This window comes from Diabrotica undecimpunctata, chromosome 1, assembly GCF_040954645.1.
Source record: "Diabrotica undecimpunctata isolate CICGRU chromosome 1, icDiaUnde3, whole genome shotgun sequence".
NCBI classification, from domain to species: Eukaryota; Metazoa; Arthropoda; class Insecta; order Coleoptera; family Chrysomelidae; genus Diabrotica; species Diabrotica undecimpunctata.
The window spans coordinates 107,294,227-107,310,517 of record NC_092803.1 but is presented as its reverse complement, the minus strand read 5'-3'; the positions used below and the strand labels follow the sequence as shown (position 1 = coordinate 107,310,517).

General features: G+C 31.1%; 1 protein-coding gene across 1 annotated transcript; it reads right to left on the bottom strand.

The window, feature by feature from the left end:
* Positions 1–1,231: 1,231 nt before the first annotated feature.
* Positions 1,232–12,857, bottom strand: brn (beta-1,3-galactosyltransferase brn). The gene is made up of 2 exons (XM_072546082.1): positions 4,377–12,857; positions 1,232–1,493 (listed from the first exon to the last, which is right to left on the bottom strand). Exon 1 carries the CDS (start codon positions 12,305–12,307, stop codon positions 11,219–11,221), a length of 1,089 nt encoding a protein of 362 aa, XP_072402183.1. The 5' UTR covers positions 12,308–12,857; the 3' UTR covers positions 1,232–1,493; positions 4,377–11,218.
* Between the last annotated feature and the right edge of the window lie 3,434 nt (positions 12,858–16,291).

The window sequence follows — 16,291 nt, the reverse complement described above, 5'->3', positions numbered from 1 at the left end:
AAAATACATTTTTTTATAATATATATTATAATTAAAGGAAAATATAATTAATTATTCTTTGAAACCTTTAAACCTTATTAGAAAGAGATTTCACAATACCGCCGATTACCTCTATCTCGTTCGTTGTTATCCTGTTACACGTATCTCATTTCACAATTTTGCGACTGAGACGGGAACGTGATATATCACGTTTTAGCGACCAAGAACTACAGATATAGAATAAGAGCGAAATCACAGTCACAGTATTATTTTGTTGTTATTCACAGGTCGTGATTGTTATTTTCTAATCAAAGCTGTTAAGTCACAGGGTAGTGGTATTTAGCTCACCTCTATAACACATAACTCCATAAATGGCGGCAAATTCAAATCTTGCACAAATTTTGGGGCAACCATTATTTTATTTACTGCATCTCGTTTGCAAGGTACCGCATGCCTTTATCGGCTGTTATGAAATCATCCCCGTATATAGTGTGGACGCTTGAAACAAATGTAATTATTGTAAAATTTTCGTGTGTAATATTTTCTAGGGAGGGCGGAGCCACTTAGCCCTCCCTCACCAGCCGCCTCTTCTAAATACATATATCATGAAGCAATAGAATTATTGGACCTTTGATATTGGAGTAAGAATTAAATAACTTTTAAAAATTAAGCATTTGAGAATTGTAAATAAGATATACCACACAGTTAATATACCGTGCGTTAATATACCGAGCGAATGCGTGGAGTGAATGGACCTTAACATAGTGGTGGAAAACTGTGGGAGGAATAAAATTCACAACTTAAATTGCACTGAAAGTTATTGAAGCCTGTCATAAAATGATTTGTATAATGGCGGGATCATGTTTTTCTTTGTGAGACTTATTAAATCTATCAATTTGCTTTCCGGAAGGGAAATTGTGCTGCCATAGGCCGGGGTTAAAGAAAGGGTATTTATACCGCTTGACCTTCTTGTTTTAAATCTTAATTCTTTCCACTCTACTTATAAGAACTTTTATACTGAAAAATATCACTACCCTTTCAATCCGAATTTGTTTAATTTTACTCATTTTAAACAAATTTCCTTCTTTATCCTTAGTAAAATTAGGAACCATTTTATCATAAAGTAAAAAAAATCTGAATAACCCATTTCAATAACTTTATAATATATTGAAATGATATTTATTTATGTCTATTTAATTTATAATGTCTTTATCAAAAGGTCCTTATTTTAATTTATTGAAAAGCACGATAATTTATATCAACAATTTATTTGATTAATAATTACATAATTTATGTATCCGAACGGTACAATTAAATTCGCGACCGCGAGTATTCAGACTTAACTGTTCCTCCATATAAAAATGTTTTATTTTTATACATAAATCGCCGTTATCTCGAAAAGTCCAAAACATTCTTGAGTAGACGGCGAAACGGTAAAGGCAAACTGGATTTCCCGCATCGGTTCGACCTTTTTCTGGAAGGTCGCTCAGGTAAATAGACGCCTCTCGTAAAATCTAAAACATATGCATGTGAATAAAAACATGTTTACAGGTTAAAACTATGACTCATATTTTTACGTAACAATATAATAAAGTAAATAAATATTTATTTTGATTCGAATGACACAAAGAACTCTTTAAGGCGATGCCGCACTGCAGGAAGTTTGGTAGGATGGTAGATACCTGCCTGGCGACCATCCAGCTACTTATGCCACGAATACGAATAATACAACGACGGTAGCTGCAGTGGCCTCCCACTACCATCTAATCATTCGGTGGTCCGCCAGGCGTCTATCCATCCATATAAGTCGTGTTTGGTGTGAAAGAAGGGAAATTTAGGACCCAGCAGACCCACCACGGAAAAATTCTAAAATATTGACTATATTGTGGAAAAAGGCAGCCCTCGAAGTTGGATCAGATAGTAAGTACACTTAATTATTAGTAAAAAATACTATTACTTTTTTATTTATTAAAGTACTTAAATTTCCGCTCTTCGGTTAGCACTTTTGGTACCTATAAAGTTTATTTTCACTTTCTGGGGTTTTTCACATTTACAATCTGAGGTGCAATATTGTGAATTTCGGTTTCAGGGTAAAACTCATTAAAATTTATTATTGCACTTAGTGAACTTTTGCTTACAATCTGGAGTGCTGCATCTGTATCTTTCAAACAATACATATACTTCATCTAATTTATATACCGTTGCTCGTCATCCGCGTCATAGCCCGTTAGGTCACATGATACCAACACGAAATATTTAGGCGGTAGGTGTGTTCTTTTTTAGAATCACTTCGACAAGTACAGTGGCATTACAGCCACTAGACATATTTTATTATATACGCCTAAAAATACTATATACTACGTTAACGTAAAGAAATACACAATAATGTTTCATTTAATTTGTATAAATGCATTATAAAGCGTTTTTATGAAGAACATTTGTTCGGAACATACTGTAACTGTAATCGAACGAAGGTGATATTTTGGCATAAATTGGTAACACTTATTTGACAGTTGCGGTGTTGACTAATATTAATAAGTAATGAAAAGTGTTGTTTTTGTTTAAGTATTCCATTTTACATCTTTATACGACGCATACAAGCGGCTCAAATTGTTTTTAACAAGGTTATTTTTTAACTCTTGTTTTGTTTCTATTTATTTACATTAAATATTAATTTGTGTTGTTGTATAATCCACATTATGTTATCTATTTGATTTAAAATGGATTCAGGATTTTTTTATACTTTGGCAACTATGTCAACTTCGATCTCTGACACTGATAATGACGTGCAACAGTAAGTAAATTAGATGGACTATACATTAGCAAACACAATTGTGTATTATTTGTGTGCATTATCTATTCGGCGATTGATTAAAGAAATGAGTTTAAAATATTATTTTATTTATTCTTTGCAGTTACATTAAAAAAAATCCAATATTCAAGTCACGTGAATTTAAAAAACAATTTGTACCTTCAAGTCGATTTTTCTCCATTTTCTGAAAAGTGTAGTTAGTGAGTTTTACCTCTAATAAGACGATATGCTAATAAACAAACCAAATGAAAACTAACAAATGAAATAAACGATTTCCTATAGCATTATTTCACCCTTTTGTTCTTGTTTCAGTAAAAACGGTGAAGGGGAAATGGGAAATCTACGAGGTGGCGAAAATGTTACAAGCTCATGGTCATTTAAACAAATGATGTTCCTGAAAGACATTATTGTGGGTTCTGAAGAGCTTCGGGATTCCAATATTGGATCGCAAGTATACAGTGCTGACCAAAATCCAGCAGAAACTACCGCATTAAATGAACTGACGGTCTCAGTTGACCAAAGTAGCTATGAGTCCGACAGTACGCTTGTTGAGGTCCTAAGTCCACCTACAACATCCTCAACTCATACTAATCTCAGTTCCCAAGGGACTCTCTTGGACACATCTACAGATAGATGCCGTGCAAATAAACGCAAATTGTCGCATACGGTAAGAGATGCCAGCAACAAAAAAATTAATGATGAGCTCGTTAAAATAGAGAACAAAAAATTGGCACTTCTGGAAAAAGAAATCAACTGAGACGAAGATCCAGATTTGTGTTTCTTCAAGAGTTTAGTCCCATATACGCGAGAATTAAGTCCAGGTAATAGGCTCAGAGTTCGTGGAAAAATTCAAGACCTTATCCTGGATGAATACGAAAAAAGAAATTTGTTCGTGGGAGCTCTTCAATGTGGCCACTCATCATTATCAAATTGTACTGATGTTCCATGCTTTTCGATGGAACAACAATCGTATTGTAGACCATCTACATTTCAACAGCAAGATCCATAACTTTCTTTCCATAACTTGTAAATTAATGTATTAGTGTTTATGTTGTAATGTTTATTTTCAATGATTAGGTTTTAATGTTTTTTCGATTAAATTTTTTCTCTCTCTCTTAATCTCCTAATGGCACAATGTGGAAGAACAAACACCTAAGACAAGACACAAAAGCAATAATCAATAAAGCAGCAATTAGACCTATATTGACATACACGGCAGAGACGAAACCTGGCTCATCTAAAACAAGATGACTACTAGAAACAATAGAGATGAAAATGATTCGATGAATATCAGGGAACAGTCTGTTAAATAGGGAGAGAAGCAAAAACATAAGAAGAGCATGCAATGTAGAAGGCATAAATGGATGGGTGACAAAACGGAAACAGGAGTGGAACGAACACTTTAGTAGAATGGCAGAGGATAGGATAATACGAACAGCACGAGATAAGTCACCAAATGGACGAAGAAGTATTGGCAGACCAGGAGGAAGATGGCAGAAAATAAACAGGCTTTTAAAGCCTACATACAAGAAGAAGAATAATTTTTTATATTTTTTTCAACGTTTAACTGTAAAATACAACTTACCTCACAGTGATGACAAGACGTTCTTCTGCTGATATAGCTTCTCTGAAATTCGTTGAAGTTCTTTGCAATTTGCATTCAGTCAACCTCAAAAGTAAGTCAAATGCCTCAATTGACATCCTTAAATACAAATAAAATTTGTCAAAGTGTTATCGTACTTTTTTGTAGACTCTCACGAATTCTCCGTCCTGTTGCCGCCTCAAATTGTAAGTATGCACCCACGATTTTTTTTTACATTATTTGCCATTATAATTTCCGAAGATAGTAACATTTTTTTCGCAACTTTAGAGAGAGGCATGGTGTCTCCTCAGCAGTCAGTTGGATACTGACTTCATTTCACTCTTTTCACTGCGTCCAGGATGCAGCGACCCTCCATCATCCACCTTTAAAATCCACCCTCCAAGCCACCATCTAGCATTCTGCAGTGCTGCATCGGCTTTTTACGCGTCGTTATATTTCCGAGAATAAATTCAATCTTATCGTAAACAACAGATGAGTCGATATCCCTCCAGACGAGGTTAATCACACTTCCACTTCTAAGTCGCAACTGACAAATCTAATCTGCCATAGGAGAAGGCAAATATGCTTGGGGATTATAATGACATATCTTTCCTCTTGTGGCAAAATTCGTAACTAAAAGTACGTCGATTTACAAATAAGTTGAAAATGCAGTTTTGATCCCCTGAACAGAATAAAGTCATTTTTCACACAATTTTACAGTTGTGTCATTACACTTCCAGAACAACGTTATGTTTTCTGAGAATTCCGCTTCTGACGGAAGCGAAATAGGATATCATTTTTCTTGTTAATGATGTTTCTCTGTTATTTATTTAAGTGTAAATATGTCATACTTACTTCCTCTTTTCGGAGTCCGCTTTCTTCTAAAATAAACTGCAATCGTTTAATGTTAAAATGAAAAGAAAATATGTAGATACTTAAAAGGTTAATACAGTCATTTTTGTAACATAATGTTGTCTGTAAGTCTTTTTAGCATAATTTTTAGAACGGTATAAAAATGAATATTTGCATAGGTATAGATAAAACACCTGCAAAAGTCGTTGAAAACGTTAGCTGATAGCATAATCTCGTTTTGACTAAAACTAACATATGTAATGTTGATAAAAAGCTATATGACTTTTAAAAATTTTATTCCACAACTATTTTACATAACAAATTACTAGAAATAAATAACAATTTTCATTATTTATATCACTTTCTACATGTACAGTCTTGTAAATAAACATTTGACAAAAGACTAGACAAAACATAATTAACCTACATTTGAAATTAAAACTAATTTTATGTCTGTTTATGTCTTTTAAAAATTAATAATGGATTTTGTCCCGTCGTAAATATAATTATTTTGCAAACATGGAACTACTTAGGTGACCTCTGAAACTATGTCCTTCTCAGTGATATTCTATGACTCTTATGACATCGAAAGCTGGATTTTTATAACAAAAAGCCTTGCAATATTTTAAATTCGCTTGTATAAATTTTGAGGATATAACAAGTAACCTTAGGGCGAAAAGATCAAATGACGTCTTAAACAGTAGTTGTATAAGTGATAACATTTTTTTCGTTGAATATTTTAAATTCGCTTGTATAAATTTTGAGGATATAACAAGTAACATTAGGGCGAAAAGATCAAATGACGTCTTAAACAGTAGTTGTATAAGTGATAACATTTTTTTCGTTAAATATTTTATAAATTTTAAAATTTAATTACATAGTAAGATGGCAAATGGACATAGCATCCCACGACAACAATGCCTAAAAATTGTCATTGTAGAGATATGTTTCGAAAGGAAAAAATGTTTAATGGTAGATTTATTTGCATATGTGAACATGGTTCAAACAACATTTCTAAATATAATTTTCGATATTGCCAATAATAATGTTACCCCACCCCAACTCTTGATCAAAATTCATTTTTTTTTAATAAATCTCTGTATAAATTATATTTTTGTTTTCAGGTGAATTTAATTCAAAAGAATCAGTAGCAACAAGCACTTTTAGTCTGATGATAATGCTTCACAAATATAGAAATTGAATGCATCTTACTTTTTAAAACTCACTCAATAAAATTCTATTCCTGCCACAAAATATTTTTCATATAAATTCGTTCATGTTTTAATATTATAATATCTGGATATATGAATTAAGAATCAAATTTATCTTATGGAGTATTAGGCAAAAAAGGAGTATTAAAAATGTTAACCCATTTGTAATGAATTAATGTGACATACTTTTTGGACTTAATAAATACATAATGCATTTTAAAAGGTACTTCATATCTTTAAATGTCATGTTCTTATCATTTTAAACAGACATAAATTAGCATAGTTCCTAAATATTTATTAACAATAAATTAGGAACAACTTAATATTGAGTATTATAAAAGTTAAAGGCATACATATAAACATGAGAAAACCAAAAGTTTTAACACTACAAAATAACTATTTTGTACAAATATTTATCTTAGATTAATATATGTCTTTTTAATGAAAGAGATAAAATCGAATATAGCATAACCGACTAGACTCTTATTTTTAACATAAAAGAAGATGATATCTAAATAGATCTCAAGGAAAAGAATAATATCCATAAATGTGTATTTAAATTTTATGTTAAAATTTTTGGCTTCCCATTTATGATCCATAAATAAGAAATATTGACATGCTTCTGGATTATAATTTAAATTAGTAAATGATAAAAATGTTAACTGATATTATTTTACATCAACTATTCAGGAAATAACAATCAAACTATACTTGTGTGTCAAACTATACTTATGTCATGAACATATTACAAATGGTATGTATTAATTAATATTCATGAAATAAGATATAGATGAGATAGACATGTAATTCAAGGAAACATTTTATTTGTTAATGCCATCATGGAATTTCATATACAATTGTAATATAAAAGTTACTATTTTTACCTTTAGAAAATGTTACTTGTTAAGTTTATTTAAAAATCAGTTAGTTCACTGTTATCATAACTTTTATGTATTGGTAACAGTGCAATGCATTGTTATTTAATCTTTGATATTAATAAAGATTTTTAATTTCCATGTCCTGAAGTTCAAATTTAACTCTGCTCTGGGAATTAATAAAAGGAGAAACTGGAGTAAAAGGACACTATGCTGAGTTCAAAAATCCAAAGGTCCACAGTAGATTAAAAATTAAATTGTACAGTAAAGTAATAATACTCTAAACCCAGTAGGAAGTAGTACTAGAGTAATACCTATACTAATATATCTTGACGACATGGAAGAGTATCTCAAAACAGTTGACATTAGAGGATGGAGAAGAAAGGCATTTGATAAGGACATTCTGAATCAGGCCATGTGACTAGGGAGGCTGTAGAGCCGTGATGATAACGAAAGTAATAATACCAGTTACATTTTAAGTACTTTGAACAACATAAAAGTAATAAGCAAAGGGAAAAATGAAACTATTAATACTAGGATAAAGGTGTAATAAGTTGAAAGATAACTGCCAGAGAAAAACCAATGAAGTTATACAAGTGATGACAAGAAATGTAGAAAAATTCCTGTAAAAGTAGTAAAGTAAAGTAGTAACAAACAAGATGTTAGAGAAAACATATAGCAGTTAAGTGAAGAATAGCAAGACCAAAAAAAATACAGAAAACAAGAAAAAGTACCCATTCAAATTCACTTGAGAATACTCCCACATACTTAGTATGTTTAAGTAGATTTCCAAATGTTAACAAAAGGATTTACTAAAATGTTTCAGAATTTTGTTGAATTATTTAAATCATTTCATTCATTTAATTTAATTTAATTTAATTAAGATTGAAATCATAGACAGTGACTCTTATGTAGGCCACGTTTTGGACTATTTTTAGTTTGACTACAAGCTTTTTTCTTCTTCTGATAAAAACTGCATAATCCTCAAAACTTCATTTTTGGCAACTGTTATCATTTGACTACATAGTTACTGCATCATAACTCCTTTTACAATTAATTACAGTAACCTCTAGTTATCAGAATCTTTATCTTTTCACAGTTGGTAAATATAGTGAAATTCAAATTAATAAGTTCAACATATTTGAAATAATATTCTAAAATATCGTAACACTGATTAGAGTTATAGTATTTTATAAAGTTTATACAGTAACTTTTTTGTAAACTCAAAGAACTTTTTTGTAAAACTATCAGAAAACAAAATACTAGCAAACTATTTATGGGATTGGCACAGTTACTTGATGGAAACTCATATTTCTAATATAACATAAAATCAAAAACATAAAACACATTTTTTTTAACTTCTACACTAACAACCATTGGGACATCCCAATATACATTTGTCCATTGGGAAATATAATGTTGGGAAGTCACCATTAGTATCTCTAATTGATATTTAGTTAATTAAAGGATAACAACAACTTCTTTTGTAATTTTGTATCTATTATTATAAATATGAGCAAGGTAACTTACATTTGTGTACACTATAAAATAGTTTTTTACTTGTTTTGTAGTAAGTAATAAAATATTTAAGGACAATATACTTAATACATAATATATATACTTAATTTCAAATATAATCTTAAAATAAAGGTACAAATTTCATGATTGTTTGGTAATAATAGTGTATTTTTTAATTAGATGTATATAAAGTTAGGTACTGTAAAAATCATAAGAATACATCTATGTTTTCAACTTTATCACATTAGTTACAAATTGGAGGATACTGTATATGACAGAATTATTTATAGTGTCTTTAATTAATTAAAAATTTGTATTGAGGCTCATAAAAGCTATTAGTCAAATCAGTCACTTTTAAGACATCCTTACTAATTAAATCTATGACATGAATAATAGCAGATTTGATCAAACTTTGGACCACAACAATTATTGAAGTAGAGAATTACATTTTATAACAGTATAACAGTTTGCTGTCAAACATGATTAGTTTTTGCACATGAGCAATCATTCCATGGTACAAATTCAATAAGAATTAAATCAAAACATTTGAATTAAATGTATGTTATGGATTCTATGAATTAGAATGTCAAATTAATTAGAGGTTAGAAGTTAGAATACTGATTAAAGCTTATCTGATGAATATTATCAAAGAATATAGACTCATATATGCATCTATATTCTTTGAAATTATCCTTGTTATTATCTTATAACTATGTAGTTATAAATACCCTATGAAATTGTACACTAATGTAATGGTCAGTCTTGATAATAAGTCTAAAATAAACTAAAACTTCAATGTACCAAAATGAATTTAAAATTGAAATATGAAAACTAGCTATACAATAAACAAAAAAGCTGTTATTATATTGTCAAAACTTGACAATTCCAGTACCAATCACTATTCATCATATTGCTATATTTGTTTAATGTACTCTATTGTATATGAACAAGCAGCTTAATTTCATATTTTCAGGTTCTGTGTGTGAAAAAAGAGGTCATTTAAAAAATAATTCATGAATAATGACGATACATGTAGTAACGAACAGAGGAACCTTATATAATGTTACTACTTTAAAACTAGGTTTAAAATTTGTAAAATTTAATGTTTGAAAAGAAAACTACTGAATATTTTATTCATTTTATTCTATCTATATTAAGTATATCCTAAAAGAAATACTTAATTGTTGAAGTTGCATGAACTTTCTAGATGTGTTACTACTTTTCAATACTAAAATAACAATAGGGTTTTACTGGTCTGAATTGAATAAGAAAAATTGATTTTCTATTTAGTAACCATAAGTTATTTATTAGATCTGTATCAAAGTTTTGTACTTGAGTATACATTATACAAAAATGTTGGTTTTATGAGGCACAAATTTATATTGGTTAATATTTACAAATCAAAAACTATATGCTTAGTGAACAAACATTGCAAGATTGTCATAAATTGTAATATAAAGATATTTTTTGTAATAAGGTTTATTTATTTGTTACTTTCACAAGGAAAATGAAATTCCTGTAGTTGTATTTCTGCATACCATGAATCATAAAAACTTTTATTTAAAAAATCCTTTAAGTATAAAAGGTATATTTATTTTAAAATTGCCCTTTTGGGTTACATAATTGAACATTTTCGGACTAATAAGTCCTTCATCAGTGCAGTTATAAGGTATACATGAGGGAAGCCACTAAATATGAGGGTAAAAACCCTTTAAATGATGTTAACTTTGTTTATTAATTTATTAATATATATTTATATATATATATATATATATATATATATATATATTTGTTGTAAAATTTAAATGATGTCATTTTAGAATAAATAAACCTTTTATAAAGGATTTTTTAAATAGAAGTTTTTATTTTTTACCTATTTTCATCATTGTCAAATGTGTTGTTTTTAACATTTGTTTTTTTTTTAAATATAACAATGAAAAATAATTCTTTTATATTATGTCAATCTGAACCCTTGATTTTACTCCTTGTGATGCCAATTGATATACTTAGACTTTATTACATTTAGTGCTGCAGGGAAATATTCACAAGATGTCCAGGAAGAAGAACATAATGGCTTAAAAACCTGAGACAGGGATATGTGTAGACAATCAAATCTTGTTACCAGTCAGCATTTAATAATGTTCAGATGAAGAACATAATGGCTTAAAAACCTGAGACAGGGGTATGTGTAGACAATCAAATCTTGTTACCAGTCAGCAGTTAATAAGGTGATGATCGCCAATATGACATTATCATCCCCTAAACTAATACAGCACTCAAGATAAAGCAATTCATATTTTATGTAAGATACAAAATTTTATTTTTTGGTGGAGAATATCTGAATAGTATTAAAATATCCCACAAACTTGAATTTAAAAGTAATCATCTCCTAAGCAAAGCCCAAGCTCCTTTGCTCATTCCAAATATGTACTAACTCCTTAGCGTCTCCATATCCATGAGTAGCAACAGTGAAATTAAAACCAAATTTAGAATACGCCTTCTTATAAAAATAAAACTCATCACAATGTAGAGGATTAATTTTTGCCTTATAGGCTAAAAGACCCAAATATATGTCATCAAATCTGAAGTGTTTTACATAAAAGCTTGAATAGTACATGTCTATTAAGGCACTTTTTGACAATATATAAGCTCCAGCTGTTACATAAGGAGGCCACATATGATAAGGATACTCAGAAAGTGATACATACCACTTACTAGTGAAATGTCTATGGGGTGATGATTGAAATACATAACCTGTATATAATCTTTCATCCTCATCTAAATCATTATAAGCAAGCGGTTTTCTATTTAAAAGTTGACTAACTCCACTAAAAGGATTCTTTACATATTCTGGATACTTTGTGGGATGTTTCAAATATCTCAAAACATTTTTTGTGGACACATAGTAATCATCATCAACAAACATATAATATTGTGAATTTGGACAATACCTGACAGCCCACTGCAAGCCCATCATGGTTTTGTAAGTATTGTTGTAATAACTATCTGTAAAATTGGAATGGACAATATCATGAAACTGTGAGTATTCTTCTTTTAATGACTCTTTTAAAATTGTTGAATTTCGTTCTCCAACCAAAAAAACTGTTCTTATTTCTACATCAGAAAATCGTTTTTCATACCCCCATGAATTGCGTATTCCAATTCTTCGATCAAAATTCTCTGGAGCACTCTTTATGATGTAAACCAATCGTAACTGTTTCACATTGGAACATTTTGAAACACATTTCTTGTTATATTCAAAGTGATAGAAATTAATAGGTAAAACATCAGGTGGTTCTCCGGCCTTCAATTGCTGTGTTAAATATTCTATATCCCCATCGTACGGATAATGAAAGTTTGTATAAAAATCAGTCTCAAAAATATGATGAAAAACTCCAAATATATATAGAATGGAAAATATAAAAATTGCGAAAACAATTTTCCGTATCCTCCTTGGACCAATCATCATTTTTAACATTTTTACACATAGTTAATGTGTAAATCAACACAATACAGATTATGTTCTACATAATTTAATATAGAATAAATACTATAACTTAATTAAGCACTCATTGCCGATTCCTTGCACTCATGATTCACTGACACTGACACGCTACGCTGACACATTGTTTGTTGTGTTGTTGACTTAGTTGTTGACAATCATTTAAATACCTATACACAGTGTTGCCGTGAGCCAACTTGTACATGTCCCGAAGAATTAAAGTTTTCCCAAAAGTATTTTTAATTTAAATCATGGCCTCCTTTACCTCTAGACCAATAGCACAGTATACAGTATTGATAAAACCGTAATAAAACACAGTCAGTACCATGAAATTTGGCAATAGTTAACATAGGGTCCAACTAATTCCAAAAATCGTGTGTATTTGAACGCAACGAACGCCTATCTATTCCCATTCCTTATTCCCTTGATCATAACAAGTAAATTCGAACTATTGTAGGATGTGAAAGAGCTCCAGATAACATATCTATACTCGGTGTCGGTTCGCTGATCCTAATCCCTGTATACTGTATACTTAGCAGATACTTAGTTTCAAAATTGTAGACACTAAATTCCAGGAAGCATGAAATCAGATGAAATGGTGATAACCATTTTCTGAGTTTATTCTTGGTCTTCCAGTGGCGTACAAAACTTTTTGAAGTGAATATTTCTCAACTCTCGATATGCCCACAGTTTAATCAAAGAATATAGACACTATTGCGTAATATATATTCTTTGTTTTAATGCTTAAAAAAATCAATTAATTCCAGAGATATTAAACCAAGTTAATTCAATCTCGTATTTTGACGGTTCCAATCCAATTATTGCATCCACTCCTGGTACCAAATTTTGAATGCGCAATAAACAAGGAGAAAAATGCGCTCTGTTGCAGTATTTAAAATATTCCATCAGTTTCAAAGCATATTCCAAAATTATAATAACATAATTATTATCGAACTGTTTACATTCTTAGAGATCAATATATATTTCATCACGTTCCCATTTGTCTGGAATTAGAATCTGATTTTGTTTTTTCAAAATTATGATTCGACTGTTACTCTTCCAAATAAGCGCTTAGCTGGGCGGAAACACAAAATATTGCTTAGATAATTATATCTAATAAAGTATTCACCAAATGTCAGTTTGATCCAGAAAATCTATATTTTAACATACCTATTCTACTATTTTATATTCTAAAAGAAACTGAGTATTAATTTATAATGTATAAAAAGTCTTAAAAACAAAACTTTAAAATGAAATAGGTAACATGAAATGAAATGTTTTAAATCCAAGAGGAGATTTTGTAATGATTGCGGTATGAAGAATACCACTATTTATTTGTGTGAGAAATGTTCAAATAACGGTTTGCGAAGTCAAGCTTCGGCAGACAACATGCCTCAAAGTAGCCAAGTGTCTGTCCCAAGCACATGGAACAAAGGAAAAAACAGCCTAGGCGAAAACGCTTTCAAAAACGCTTTCAAAAACGCTTTCAAAAACGCTCAAAACATCAAAGCCAGTGAATATTTCTAAACAATTTCCAACTGAAACTACTTCTTCAACTGCTCCATTGGTATCTGAAACTAATTTGTGTACTTGTTCTTTGGTACAACCAGAACCCTTACCTTTCTCTAGTACTTCTTTTTCTTCTAGTTGTTCCTTGAACTCAAAAGTACATTTAAATTTTTGTCCTCTACTACTATAAGTTCATACAAATGACAATAGACCATATATTTCTATTTGTGTGGTAATTAGACAATCTCTGCACTTCTTGACAGTGGCAGTAATGTTAACTTTATTGAATCTCCATCTTTATTTTTACTTAAAAAGCTTAATTTAACTCTTAATTATGATGTTTCAGTTCAAATAACTTCAGCTGATATGAACATTCAAAGTACTTTAGGATATGTTTGGTTATCTGTTACCTTATTGAGTAAAACTCAATCAATTAAAGTTTTAGTAGTCCCTTTTATTTCACATTAAATGGTATTGGGATTAGATTTCATTCATAGATCATTCATTCAAATTTCTTTGGACTTTTCTAACTTTTCATTTAAGGCTGGCTATATATTTACTTATGTAGTAAATACTAACTATTATCAGTTCTGAAAATCTTTCTGAAATTGAGCAATCTCAACTCAATTCAGTCATTAAGTTGTTTAAAGAAATGGATCCTATTGATTCCATTGGTAGACCTAATCTATATACACATCATATAGATACTGCCAATTCTAACCTATCAAGCAGAGACAATAACCACTATCTCATGCTATGCAGAAAGTCTTAAATGCTGGAGTTAATGAGATGCTCTAACTTAAGGATATGGAACCCTTAACTATCAGTACATCGTGGTCTTCTCCTTTATGGCTTGTGCCAAAGAGAATGGTTCACATTGAGTTTGTTTCGATGGTAGGAAACTTAATTCTGTTACAGTTCCTGATAGTTATCCAATATCTTTAACTGATACGATTATTTCTAAAGTCAGAGATGCTAAGTTCATATCTTCTATTGATCTTAAATAGACTTTTTAGAGGATGAATCTAAATTGAAAACGGCTTTTTCCGTGAAGAGGAGAGATTTATTTTGTTTCCATGTTTTACGTTTCGGTCTTAATAATAGTGCTCAAATGCTATGTGTAGAGTCATGGAGAGTTATGTTTTTTATTATCTTGATGATATTATTGTTGTAATTCCGGATTTTGATACTCATTTCAAAACTTTAAAAATGCTATTCATACACTTGAAAGATGCAAATCTCAACGTAAATTTTGAGAAATGCCAGTTTTTCAGATCTTTACAGCAATTTATTGGATTTGTAGTGGATGATGATCAAGGGTTAAGAACTGATCCTGGTAAGGTCCAATCTATTTTGGAATACCCTATACCCACAAATACAACCCAGATCCGTAGGTTGATAGGCTTAACTGGTTATTATCATAGGTTCTTTAAAAATGCTATTTATATATGCATTTCAAAACTTTAAAAATGCTATTCATACACTTGAAAGATGCAAATCTCAACGTTAATTTTGAGAAATGCCAGTTTTTCAGATCTTTACAGCAAGGTCCAATCTATTTTGGAATACCCTATACCCACAAATACAACCCAGATCCGTAGGTTGATAGGCTTAACTGGTTATTATCATAGGTTCTTAAAGAAGTTTGCTACTATTTACATTCCAATTCTTGACGTATTATTTTTTTCGTCTTTATAGAGGGGGGGGGGGGTCTGGAATCTTCAAAAGACATTTCAGTTCAGAACGCCGCCTGACTGACCTTAGTGCAGGATTCGTTCTTCGTACTCCAGGCGATAGTTCCAGAGGTACTTTAAAATGCCCTCTCGTCGCCGAGTCTACGCCGAACGCCTACCTGCTAAACCAGACCCTCCTCTGTCATCCAGCGATCCGGAAGCGGAATGGCCGCTGTAAGGCCGGCATCACTTCCGAAGCACTACCTTATTCCTTCATTCTCCATTCATACACATCCACACTCCATTCATCAGCGAGGAGGCTCCCAGACGGGCATTTACTCATTTTCCACAGTCTGACTCAAGCCTATAACTTATACAGTGTGACTCACTTCTCTAGCTTTAACTTCCAGCATCTTTCACTCTTATCCTTGCCGTTGGTCCAGCTGTCTTTCTTTCTCTTCCTTTTTCTTGATCACTGCAACGATATAGCTGTGTATGTTAGTCCAACCTGATTTATTTTCAATCATTCTCTCAATCATTTCTCTCACTGTAACAAAATTCACACCTGTCTCTCTCTCCATTCTGTTCCTTTCCACTATCCATCTGCTGCAATCTAACATCGTATGTGTTACAGTGTTCGAGTATCCACAGTATAGGCATTCATCTGTGTCAGCCTTTCCAAACCTAGAGAGGTAGGCCCTAAAACATCCGTGTCCTGTGATCACCTGCATCAGGAAATAATCCAGTTGCCTGTGGCCACAGTCCACCCAATCTCTTA